Raw genomic sequence first — 14,241 nt, 5'->3', positions numbered from 1 at the left:
GTAAAATTCTAAGTCGATTTAGCGATGTCCGTCTGTCTGTCTGTCCGTCTGTCTGTTGTAATCACGCTATCTTTCGAATGAATTGAGATAGGTGGCTAAAATTTTGCACACATGTTTATTTTTCCAGTAGGCAGGTTAAGTTCGTAAATGGGCCATGTAGGTCCACGTTTTCATATAGCCCCCATATAACGGTACCTCCCTATATTCGGTATTTTGATGATTTTAGCGACATTATTCACGGGAATTGTTTCAAATTTGGTATTTGAAGTTCAAAATGGATACTACACCCTAAGACGGAAAATTATCCGTGCAGGTCCACGTTTTCGTATAGCCCCCATATAACGGTACCTCCCGATATTCGGTATTTTGATGATTTTAGCGACATTATTCACGGGAATTGTTTCAAATTTAGTATTTAAAGTTCAAAATGGATACTACACCATAAGACAGAAAATTGTCCGTGCAGGTTCACGTCTTAATATAGCCCCCATATAACGGTACCTCCCTTTATTCGGTATTTTGATGATTTTAGCGACATTATTCACCGGAATTGTTTTAAAATTGGTATTTGGAGTTCGTTATGGGAACTACAGTCTGTGACAGAAAATTGTCTGTGCGGGTCCAAGTCTTCGTATAGGCCCCATATATCAGTACCTCCCTATATTCGGTATTTTGACGATTTTAGGTACAATACCCACCGAAATTGTTTGAGATGTGGTATTTGAAGTTCGTAATAGATGCTACAGCCTGTGACAGAAAATTGTCTATGCTGGTCCAGGTCTTCGCACAGCTCCAATTTAACGGCACCTCCTTATATACGATATTTTGATGATTTTCAGCTACATTATTCACCGTTTATTTCTAGTTTCGAATTTGAATATGGTAATGGCTTATGACAAACAATGCGTATGTATGTCCACGTCGTATAGACCCCAAAATAACGGCTATATTCGGTATTTTTAAAATTTTAACAGAATTTTTTAAGGATTTTATTTTTTAAAAATTTCCAAATTCGTTGCAAATGGTGGAGGGTATTAAAAGTTCGGCCCGGCCGAACTCACTGTTTTTTAACTTGTTTCTCTTAAGATGGCTTTTGAAATATTCATCATGTATAGGAATGATACAAGGCCAATATAATAAGGTCGAAAAGAGGTAAATAATGACCAAAGTATCTTCTTATTTAAAAAAAAAAATAATAATGTTAAAATTTAGTAATTTTAGTTTGCTTAAGAATATTTATTTCATATTAGTGTTGATTGAAGCGTATTTTTTATATTTTAACATTTCTAAACAGTAACTATTTACCTATAATTTTTTAATAATTTATCTATTTAAATTTATTAGAAACTGTATTTTGGTAGTATGCCAGTCACATTACATTATCCCCTTGCGCCTTTAAGTATGCTTTAGTTTTTATTCAAGTTCACTTGTATTAATACATTAATGGGGCTTTTAACAAGTTAAAAGGTATCTCTCGGTTTAGCCGACAAATGTATACCCTCCTCAGCCAATGTTCGGTAATTTAAATATATTTTGACTTGTGTTATGATTATTCAAATTGTTAATCTTCTATGCAGTAATACTCTGAAGTAATGGGGCAATATTGTTCATTTTGTATCAGACCTAAACACATGTGATATAAATATTTATTGGTAATGTCTTTCACTTTGTATGAGATATGTGATAGTCTACCGAAGCATTCCATTTTCATACTTCATGTAATACAGATAAATATATCGGGGTAACAAATACAAGTAAATCGAATCTTTATTTCCAATTTTATGCGAATTCATAAATTCCATATGTGTGGGTGAGACACCAGAAGGGATTCGCAGATATATGTCATTTTCATAATAGATCTTTTGTTAACAAAAATGTTTGTATGTGTAAAATGTTCAAAGTACTGAACCCTATGTGGGGGAGGTACCAGAAGAAACCGGTCCGGTCCTCTACCATCTTTATAATATATCTTGTGTTAATGAAGTATTACGATGTACCAAGTTTTAATGGAACCAGAAGGAGTAGACCGATATATCCCATCTTCACACCAGATTTAGGCTAATAAAAATATTGTGATATGACTAATTTGAAGAGAACTGGATGCTTTTTTCGGATTTTATGATCGTTTTGGTTATTCAAAACTTTCATCTTTTGTGGGGGAGGTACCAGAAGGAGTATTCCGATCCCTACCATCATTATAACACATCTGGTGTTGATGGAAATATTGAGATGTACCTAGTCTAAATGAAATCGGATGTTCATGGGATGTTAATGGGTATTTAAAATTTTGACCCTTTGTGGGGGAGTTACTTGATGGAGTGGACCGATATTGGTCATTTTTGCACCTAACCTTGCACTGACGCAAATATTAGAATTTGCAAAGTTGAAGCAAAATCGGATTATCGTTTCTCTTTCTGTGCAGAAAATAATTTTTTTTTGAAAAGTTCGATCTTTTGTGGGGGAGGTACCAGAAGGAGTGGACCGATATATTCCATCTTTACACCAGACATTAGTTTGATAAAAATATTGGGATGTGTGAAATTTGAAGACAATCGGACGTTTACATCACATTTTATAAGAGTTGTAATTATTCAAAATTTTGACCGTTTGTGGGGTAGGTACTTGATGGAGTGATCCGATATTGTCCATTTTTGTCCAAAGTACTGGTCGCATTTATTGTCCGATCGAGATGAAATTTTGCACAAATCATTTGTTTGACCCAAGGACGAACCCTATTGAAATTGGAGATAATCCGTCAAAATTTAGATTTATCTCCCAAACGATATCTTCGTCCGTTTTACCTTTTATTGTGCACCCAACGTATAATATCAGCCCAAATAGTATGGAATTTTGCTCATATGACCAAATTAGGCCTGAAAATAAGTTAAAAATTATCTGTCAGTTTTGCCGACAAATGTATAATCTCAGCCAATGTACGATTATTTAAAAATATTTTGACTACCGCTATGATTAGTCAAATGTTTAACCCCGAAGGAATGTGCCAATGTTGGCCATTTCGAATCGGATCTACATAAATATGATATAAATATTGCGACGTGCCAGGTTTGGACCACACTTATAAAGGACATGGATTCAACTCCCCTTTTCCAATCGTTTGGTATGTTTGCTTCTAAACTGTATGGTTGGGCGCCATGTCGTTTAATCGGATGATCTATTCAAGTTGATGCATAGTTTATGAATCATATTATATTATATACAGCTTCTCTAAATTTAAGAAATTCTCCTAATTCTGAGAAAGATGGGTAAAGGTGGAAGAAGGATGGTTAAGTTTGCAGGCTCTTCTATTGAGCTTACAATCACGTCTTTGTCACAGAAGTTATTTAAAAAAAATACTCCTGTGGAGAATATCCCACAAAACAAAAACCAAGAGAATTTATGAGGATTGGTTGCTCTTTCCGATACCTTGGTATTAAATGCCTTACCACTGGTAAACATTACCTTAATTAATATCTTCCATTAATAAATAAATGTTTTTATACCCTCCACCATAGTCTGGAGGTTATATTAAGTTTGTCACTCCGTTTGTAAGACCTCGAAATATACCTTTTTGGATCCCAAAAAGTATATATTCTTGATCAGAATAAAATTCTATGTCGATTTAGCTATGTCCGTTCGTCTATCCGTCTGCGGAAATCACTCTAGCTTCCGAACGAAGCTAGAAGTTGAAATTAAGTAGATTGATAAAATTTTATTCAAATGTATATTCTGTCTGCAGGACTTTTGGTATTGAAAATGGTCCACCCTGTAGGTCCACCTTTTTGTATAGCCCCCATATAACGGTACCTCCCGCTATTCGGTATTTTAATGATTTAAGCGACATTATTCACCGGAATTGTTCTAAATTTGGTATTTGAAGTTCGTAATGCATTCGACAGTCTATGACGGAAAATTGTCTGTGCAGGTCCACGTCTTTAGCATAGCACCCATATAATGGTACATCCCAATATTCGGTATTTTGATGATTTAAGCGACATTATTCATCGGAAATGTTTTAAATTTGATATTTGAAGTTCGTAACGGATACTACAGCTTATGACAGAAAATTGGATGCGCAGATCCACGGTGTGGTATAGCCAAAATGGCATCTCCCTATATTGGGTATCTTGATGATTTTAGCTATATTATTCACAGAATATTTTTTTTCATGTTTCGTATTTGACTATTGTAATGGCTTACGACAAAAGTTGCCTATGCAGGTCCACGTCGTCGTATAGACCCTAATATATCGGCTACATTTGATATTTTTAAGATTTTAAGAGAATTTTTAACGGATTTTATTTTTTTTTAATTGCCAAATTTAAAGTTCGATCCGGCCGAACTTAAAAAACAAAACAATAAAAACAACAACTATGGAATTAAGCCTAAATATTTTGCAACAACAAAATTTTTGTTTTCTCTTAAATATTCTTTTTCAAATGAAAGCACACATGTTCCACTGTAATCTGACATTTCGTTTTGAAAAGCAAACGGAAAAAATATTCAATACAAAATTCCTAAGCCAATAAATTACAAGTTTTGTTTTTTTTTTTTGTGTTACATTACTCAATTATATATTTTTTTACCCAAAAAAGTTCGTCTTGCAGTTCTGCAAATCCCAATTCAATTTTTTCATGATCTTAGAAGTATATTTGAATTTCTATTTGATGCGTCAGTTGCAGGTGCATATTTTCTATTTTCGAATCTGTATAAATATTGCCAATCAAAGGGAGCCCATTGAACAGCCGTTGAATTATTTGGATGCCTAAGGAAAGGAAACGCCACATCTATAAAAGAAGATTCCAAAGTATGTCACGAAAACGTGTCTATGCCGTTGCCAATTTGAATGGCGAAAGCAGTGAGGATAGTGAATATGAATATTTTGAGCCCGGGTGTTATCAGGTACCGCAACAACAAGAAGTCACATTTCAATATGCAACATCCCATCCCTGTGTTACGATGGGATCTTGCTGGTTCAATGCCGACAGTAGTTATTCCCCACCTACATATGTGGTGGACAGTTTTGGTCAAATAGGTTATGTTAATGATATGGACTACCAATTTTATCAATCGCAAATGCCTCTAGGATTTATGGCGCAAGAAGAAAATGCAGTATATCCCTCAAGAATACAAATGATTTACACAATGCCCCATATCGATGAAGATGATTTCTATAATCCACCAGAGAGTCCACGTAAACGTCAACGTCTGGAAGACGAGTGCCAGGCGGCTGGGTCTAGCAATAAAGGAGAAGTTAAGGAGTCACAAAATGCTAACTCCAATGTTTATCGTGCCAAGGAAGGATATTTAGTGGAGGAGCCAATCGAGGAGAGCTGTGATAAGTGAAGTTGAATACATGTAGTTGAAACAATTTGTGTGTGGTAACTGTGAGATATAATTTGGAGGAACAATGTGTCATAAGTAAAATCATTTTACCTCTCTTCCACATTTCCTCAGTGTAATTTGATAATTTTGGATTATGAACTGTATGATTGGGCGCCATTTGTTAAATGGGGATGATGATTCATACAATCTCATTTTTTTTAAATGACACATTTTTTTAAACGGGAATGTTTCAAAAACTGAAAGTTTTAATTGCAGGACAATTTATGTGGTCATGTGACCAAATTATATGCCAACATCGGAGAGTTTTCAAGAAAATCGTAAAATATATTTATGAAATAAATTAAAATGATAGATATATTATGGAATATTTGAATGATCCCGACTCAATTTGCCTTTCTTCAGTAAAGTTTTGGTTCTGGTATTTTTGGTTTACCAACCATATGATTGGGCGCCACTTGGTATATGTTGATGATTCATGTCTATTTTCAAAGAAATAAAATCCGTTAAAAATTCTGTTATAATCGTAAAAATACCGAAAGTAGTCGTATATTAGGGTCTATACGACGACGTGGACCTGCATAGGCAACTTTTGTCATAATCTATTACAATATTGAAATGCGAATCTTGAAAAAAAATCTATCAAAAACTGAAAGTTTTAATTGCAGGACAATTTATGTGGTCATGTGACCAAATTATATGCCAACATCGGAGAGTTTTCAAGAAAATCGTAAAATATATTTATGAAATAAATTAAAATGATAGATATATTATGGAATATTTGAATGATCCCGACTCAATTTGCCTTTCTTCAGTAAAGTTTTGGTTCTGGTATTTTTGGTTTACCAACCATATGATTGGGCGCCACTTGGTATATGTTGATGATTCATGTCTATTTTCAAAGAAATAAAATCCGTTAAAAATTCTGTTATAATCGTAAAAATACCGAAAGTAGTCGTATATTAGGGTCTATACGACGACGTGGACCTGCATAGGCAACTTTTGTCATAATCTATTACAATATTGAAATGCGAATCTTGAAAAAAAATCTATTTATAATGTAGCTAAAATCATCAAAATACCGAATATAGGGAGGTACCATGAGGGTTATAAAACGTGGACCTGCAGAGTCAATTTTTTGTCATAGGCTGTAGTATACATTACAAACTTTAAATACCAAATTTGAAATAGTTCCGATAAATAATGTCGCTAAAATCATCAAAATACCGAATATCGGGAGGTACCGTTATATGGGGGCTATGCGAAGACGTGGATCTGCACAGACAATTTTCGGTGTTAGGCTGTAGTATCCATTACGAACTTCAAATACGAAATTTGAAATAGTTCCGGTAAATAATGTCGCTAAAATCATCAAAATACCGAATATCGTGGGGTACCGTTATATGGGGGCTACACGAAGACGTGGACCTACATGGCCCATTTTTAATACCAAAAGTCCTGCAGACATAATACACATTTGAGTAAAATTTTATCAACTTACTTCATTTCGTTCGGAAGCTAGAGTGATTCCCACAGACGGACAGATGGACGGACATCGCTAAATCGACATAGCATTTTATGCTGATCAAGAATTATATAGTTTGTGGGGTCTAAAATGTATATTTGGAGGTGTTACAAACGGAATGACAAACTTAATATACCCTCCATACTATGGTGGAGGGTATAAAAAAGTCGCTAACTTCGGTACGATCGTACGGTTTTACCCTCTACCCAGGGACGTGGGTAGGGGGCATTGAAATACCGAAACTCAAGAAGCTGAAGAAGACAGACAATCCAAAATGTCAAAATGAAGCTGATTACGTTCGAAGTTGGGGGATACCGAAAATCACAGTTTGCCGTTATGTAGCGGGCCTATACCAAAAAGTGGACCTACTTTGAATAGTTTGTTTTATCAGGAGTTACACAACCAATGAAAAATTCCAGAATACAGCCAATATTATTGAAATTATGGCAGAAATCCCCAAAATACCGAAAACCAGGAGGTACCCTTAAAAATGGGCTCTATACCAAAAAGTGGACATACATCGAATATTTTCTTGCGAGAAGCTAAACTAGCCATTGATGAAGCCAAAATATCAAATTACAGCTGCTTTGATAAACAATTAGGACCGAAGCCTTTCAAAAATCAGGTGGTACAGTTATATGGAGCCTATACCAAAAAAGTGGACCAACATGACTATTTTTGCGTTGAGCAAATCTTAGCACAAAATATCCAAGATATCAGCTGATTTGTTTGGAAATCGGGCCGAAACCTTTTAAATACCGAAACTCAGGAGGTACCGTTATATAGGTAGGCTACACCAAAAAGTGGACGAAAATTTAATATTTTTTGCGAGGAGAAAATTTCAGTATAGAGAACCCGAAATGCCAAATTGTAGCCGCTTTGGTTGGAAATTTGGGCCAAGTCTTCCAAAAAAAAAAAAAAAGAAAAAAAAATCAGGAGGTAGCATTACAGAGGTAGTTGTCCCGAAAAAGGGACTTACAATGAATATTACTTTGCGATGAACTCAACTTCCTACTGAGAACGAAAATCTCAATTTACAGCTTATTTGGTATCAATTTGAGACAAATATCTCCAAAATACAGATAATCTCTAGAATATACAGGGGAGATACAAAAAACCGCAACAAAGTCAAACGCGATAATTTTTACATTTTTTTTATTAAATTTTATTGAATGAAAGCAAAAAATGTCGGAAATAGCATACAATTTTAGAATAAGTTTAGACCTGTTCGAATTGGTCAATTTTTGCCACGAATTATGGCCTTCAAACGGCCATTGAAACCGTCACACGCTGCCCGAATGTTGCTCTGCTGTATTTTGGCCCAATCCCGGCGAAGCGCTTGCTTGAGGTAATCGACACTTGGGTATTTTTTTAGTGCCAACCTTGCTCCAGACACAATAGTCCAATGGATTGGTATCCGGAGAGTTTGGTGGCCATTGTGCGCTGGAAATGAAGCGAGGAACCTCAGTTTGTACTCATTCTTGGATGGCGCGTGCTGAGTGCGATGGTGCTGAGTCCTGTTGGAATGTCAAAGGTCTGCGGCCAAAATGTTTGCGTGCCCAAGACTTTAATACACCCTCCAGAATATTTTCGAGATAATATTCGGCATTTATTCTGATGTCACGGTCGATTAACACGAGCGGAGACCATCGACCATCGGCTGTTATGGCGGCCCACGCCATTACCATGGCCGGCGCTTGAGTTCTGGTGGCCAACCGAAGGTGAACATTTTCAGCTTACCTCTTAGGCAAGTAAACACGATCACTTTGTTTGTTTGTTTACAAACTGCTGGACAACGAATGTTTTCTCATCGGAGAAAACCAAATTCGGCAGTTCACCACTTTCGGCCAAGCGAAGCAATTCTTTAGCTCTTTTGAGTCTATTTTTTCCTGTTGCGGTGTAAGTTCTTGCACTTTTTGGAATTTAAATGGCTTTACCCAGAGCTCATTTGGCAATATTTGCCGAATGGAATATTGCGATATGTTCAGTACACGAGCCATTTTTCGGCCACTGTGACGCAGGTTTCGATCAAGTCATTTCTTTACTTTTCGAACCATTTCTGCTGATGTTGAAGTTTTCTTTAGTCCACTTCCTTGACGTCGGGCTACGCTACCAGTATCACGGTAACGAGCGATGGTACGAGACACAAAAGATTTATTCACATTTAAATGCTGGAGTGCTCTAACGATAGCCACTTGTGGTTTTCCAGCCAAATATAAAGAAATCGCACTATCACGCTTGAATTCCATCACGAATAACTTTTTTTTCTGGAAAATTGTCACCAAAATGCTTTTGTACGCTTGTAAACAATATAATGAGCTGCACTGGAATAGTTTTAACAGCTGTCGGTCGAGTGGCTTAGAAATGACAGCAGTCTGAAGTGGGTTGCAGTTTTTTTCATCTCACCTCTCTCTAAGCCACTCGTCTGACAGCTGTTAAAATTATTCCAGTGACAGCTCATTATATTGTTTACAAGTGTCGATCACCCCAAGGTGTCGATCACCTCAAACAAGTGCTTCGCCGGAAACGGGCCAAAATACCGCAGAGCAACATTCGGACAGCGTGTGACGGTTTCATTGGCCGTTTGAAGGCCATAATTTGTGCCAAAGGTGACCAATTCGAACAAATCTAAACTTATTCTAAAATTTGATGCTATTTCCGACATTTTGATTTGGTTGCAGTGTCTCTACAAAGTTTCAAGGGACATACAAATTTATGAATCAATAAAATAATATTATATTATTTTTTTAACTGTTTGATTGGGCGCCACCTAATATGTGGTGATGATTCATGGAATATTGACCTTACAATGTAAATGTGTGGACCCTCTCGGATTATATGCAGTCTCAGCACTAACTTACAGGCCAGTTTACAATAACCGAACAGTTCAACAAACGTTGAAATAACGAAACCTCGTTATATCTTTCTCTCGGAATTAAAAACTGCAAGAGAAATGTAAACATGAGTTTATTTGACTCATGTACTCTGAGAATTACGTAGATCCACAACAAACATTTCAAATGCAATCTCAAACGTTTGGTCAGCAGATTAGATTAACGCCCCAATACACGTATCACAAAGGGAGAGAGAGAGAAAGTCAATTATTTTAAATTCAAATACTTTGTAATCAATATTTTCCAATATCCGACAGTTTAGTTCATTTTCAGCAAGCATGGCCAAGAAACCGATTTTGTATGGCAGTCTCACCAGTCCTGGGGTTAATGCTGTTATTATGGCCTTTAAGGCCGTCAAGAAAGACTTCGAATTCCGCGAAGTGAAACCGTTGAAAGGTGAAAATGCTTCACCCGAATATTTGGCCAAAAACCCCATTGGAACAATACCCTGTTTGGAGACGGAGGAGAATCAATTCATTGGTGATTCACATACCATCACTGCCTATATTGTGGACCGGTATGGTCAGGACGATTCGTTGTATCCCAAAGATCTCTACAAACGTGCCAAAGTTCAACAACTGCAGCATTTTGCCGATGGCTATTTGTTTACGTCGTGTGTGCGAGCCGCCTACGAACCGATATTTTGGCGAACAAAAAACTATGTAGACGAAGAGATATTTAAGCGTATCGATAAGGCCTATGAGACAATGGAGCGAATATTGCGGCAAAGTAAATGGGTTGCAGGCGATCACTTGACTATTGCCGATTTTCATGCGGTTCTATGCATATATGGTTTGTTCTATTTACGACCTGTCGATCATGCAGATTATCCACATTTGTTTAATTGGCTCCAAAGTATGATGGAAATTCCCTATGTCATGGAAGTGTTGACCAGTAGTGCAATGTCCTCATCAATGGGTTTTCTAGATAAACGTATGGCGAAGTTGTAAAATAGATAATAAATTTTCTAACTTTTTTTAAAGGAAAAAAAAAAGTACAGTGTCATCTGAGTTAAGGGGGAAGGGATAGCTATTGGGGGAGAACTTTAGAGGGTTGTCATTGAAAGTCATTTTTATAGAAGCATTTTTTAAAAAATAAATTAGAGAAGGCTTCTTAAAGGAGGCCTTCTCCTACAGAGCCAATGAAACCAAATCAATTGAAAACCAGTAAAGAAAGTCTTAAAGTCGGGCGGGGCCTACTTTATGATACCCTACATATGGTTCACAATTAATTTGAAATCGGATAAAGATATATATATGAAAGCTATATCCAATTCGGAACCGATCTCGATAAAATTTGGCAAAGATATTTCTGAGCTGTATTTGATATATTTCCCTGAATATCTTTCTTACGGAGTGCATATTACGGTTGTGGGTAACAATTATAACAAATCGGATGAACAATATATATGGAAGCTTTAGCTATATCTGAACCGATCTTCACCAAATTTTACATACTAGCTTCTAGACTCAGTTCGGTCGTAAGTGCCAAATTTCATCCCATTTGGACAAATATTAGACGTTTGGTTCACAATAAAAGGTAAATCGGACGAAGTTATATATGGAAGATATATCTAAATCTGAACCGATCTCGACAAAATTTAGCAAGTGCATTTCTGAGCTGTATTTGATAAATTTGCCCAAATATTGTTATTACAGAGTGCATATTACGGCTGCGGAGGACAAAAATAACAAATCGGATGAACAATATATATGGGAGCTATAGCTATATCTTAACCGATTTCGATCAAATTTGGTATACTTATTTGTAGGCCTATGTGCAAAATTCCATATAGGTTGTATGTGCAAAATTCCATACAATTCGGGCTGATATTACACGTTTGGTGCACAATAAAAGGCAAATCGGTCGAAGATATATATGGGAGCTATATCTAAATTTTGACGGATTATCTCCAATTTCAATTGGGTTCGTCCTTGGGCCAAACAGATGATTTGTGCAAAATTTCATCTGGATAGGGCAATAAATGCGAACTGTACTTGGTTTACAAAAATACATGGATAAACGGACGGACGGACATGCATAAATCGAATGTGATTCTACGCAGTTCATCAAAAGGAACTATGGGTCTATCTCGTTTTTTTCCTGTTACAAACAAACCTTATGGTGTAGGGTATAAATATGGTCAAGACATTCGCAATAGCAAATATAAGGTGGTATCTTTACATAAAAACTGTACCAAAGATAGATAAAGATAATCCAAAAAGTTGATCCATTTCCTGCACCAATGATTCAGGATGTAATCCAAAGATCTCTTTCACATGTCAAAGCTCTATTCTAAATGTTGCAAAATATATCTCAACTATATGGGGTCCCTTTGAATATAGCAAAAACTATATACAGGATGAGATGAAAAACCTGCAACCAACTTCAGACTGCTGTCATTTCTAAGCCACTCGTCCGACAGCTGTTAAAATTATTCCAGTGACAGCTCATTACATTGTTTACAAGAGCACAAAATCATTTTGGTGAGAATTTCCTAGAAAAAAAAGTTATTCGTGACGGAATTCAAGCGTGGTTGTGTGATTTCTTTATATTTGGTTGCAAAACCACAAGTGGCTATCGTTAGAGCACTCAAGCATTTATATGTGAATAAATCTCTTGTGTCTCGCACCATCGCTCGTTACCATGATACTGGTGGTAGCGTAGCCCGACTTCAAGGAAGTGAACGGAAGAAAACAGCAACATCATCAGAAATGGTTCGAAAAGTAAAGAAGCGACTTGATCGAAACTGCCGAAAAAATGGCTCGTGAGCTGAACCTATCGCAATATTCCATTCGGCAAATATTAGAAATTGAGCTCGGAGTAAAGCCATCGAAATTCCAAAAAGTGCAAGAACTTACACCGCAAAAGAGCTAGAGAGTTGCTTCGCTTGGTCGAAAGTAGTGAACTGCCGAATTTGGTTTTCCGATGAGAAAACATTCGTTGTCCAGCAGTTTGTAAACAATCAAAATGATCGTGTTTACTTGCCAAAGAGGTCAGCTGAAAATGTGCACCTTCGGTTGGCCACCAGAACTCAAGCGCCGGCCATGGTGATGGTGTGGGCCGCCTTAACAGCCGATGGTCGCTCTCCGATTGTATTAATCGACCGTGGCATCAGAATAAATGCCGAATATCATCGCGAAAATATTCTGGAGGTTGTATAAAAGCCGTAGACCTTAGACATTCCAACAGGACTCAGCACCATCGCACTCAGCACGCGCCACCCAGTAATGGTTACAAAATCCTCGCTTAATTTCCAGCGCACAATGGCCAACAAAATCTCCGGATACCAATCCGTTGGACTATTATATCTAGAGTATTTTGGAAAACAGGTTGGCACTAAAAAATCACCTCAAGCGAGCGCTTCGCAGGGAATGGGCCAAAATACCGCAGAGCAGCATTCAGGCAGCGTGTGACGGTTTCATTGACCGCTTGAAGGCCATAATACGTGTTAAAGGTGACCAATTCGAACAAATCTAAACTTTTTCTTGAAGTTGATGCTATTTCCGACATTTTTTGCTTTCATTCAATAAAATTTAAAAAAACTGTAAAAATTATGGCATTTGACTTTGTTGCAGTTTTTGTAATATCGGCCTGTATTTTCAACCGATTTCGTGTTAATTGGGCATATAATGGCCAATATCAGTCTAAATGACCTGAATTTGGGCACATCTGACATAATTCAGTCCAGAAGCAAGTACATCAAATTTGGTGAGATGTAGCTATGGTTCCTATATATATGTTTCATCGGATTTGGTGTTAAAGTCACTGACATTCGTAACATGCATCCCACCAGATTGATATTGGCTACCAGATATCAAATACAACCCAGAAACACCTCTGCCAAATTTTCTCACGATCGGTTCAGATATGGATATAGCTCCCATAGATCTTCAACTGATTTCGATCTATTTGTGCACCAAATGGCCAATATCAGTCCAAATGACCTTAATTACAGCCCAGAAATACCTCTGCCAAATTTTTTCAAGATCGGTTCAGATTTGGATATAGCTCCTACATATATCTTCAACCGATTTCGGGTCAATTGTGCACCAAATGGCCAATATCAGTCCAAATGACCTTAATTTTGGCAAATCCGGCCGAATTCGGTCTAGAAGAGAGTACCTCAAATTTGATGAAAATCCGTTCAGATATAGCTATGGCTCCCATATATATATATATATATATATATATATATATATATATATATATATATATATATATATATATATATATATATATATATATATATATATGTTTCATCCGATTTTGGGTTTTAAGTCCCTCACCTTCGTAATATGCACTCCACAACAATAATATGTGGTACCAGATATCTTATAGAGGTCGAAAATACCTTTGGCAAATTGTATCGAGATCGGCTCAGATTTGGATATAGCTCCCATATATATCCTAATTGCGATTTCCGTATTATTGTGCAAATAATGTCTAATATCAGCCTAAATAGAGTGAATTTCGGAGGTA

General features: G+C 36.6%; 1 protein-coding gene across 1 annotated transcript; it reads left to right on the top strand.

Annotated features, from left to right (window-relative positions):
- Nucleotides 1–10,021: 10,021 nt before the first annotated feature.
- LOC101888349 (glutathione S-transferase 1-like) lies at nucleotides 10,022–10,720 on the top strand. The gene has a single exon (XM_005180697.4). The coding sequence runs from the start codon at nucleotides 10,038–10,040 to the stop codon at nucleotides 10,707–10,709; it is 672 nt and encodes a 223-aa protein (XP_005180754.1). The 5' UTR covers nucleotides 10,022–10,037; the 3' UTR covers nucleotides 10,710–10,720.
- Nucleotides 10,721–14,241: the final 3,521 nt, after the last annotated feature.

This window comes from Musca domestica, unplaced genomic scaffold (assembly GCF_030504385.1).
Source record: "Musca domestica strain aabys unplaced genomic scaffold, Musca_domestica.polishedcontigs.V.1.1 33, whole genome shotgun sequence".
NCBI classification, from domain to species: domain Eukaryota; kingdom Metazoa; phylum Arthropoda; class Insecta; order Diptera; family Muscidae; genus Musca; species Musca domestica.
Note: the sequence above shows the minus strand (reverse complement) of the source record. Positions and strands in the feature narration are given on the sequence as shown.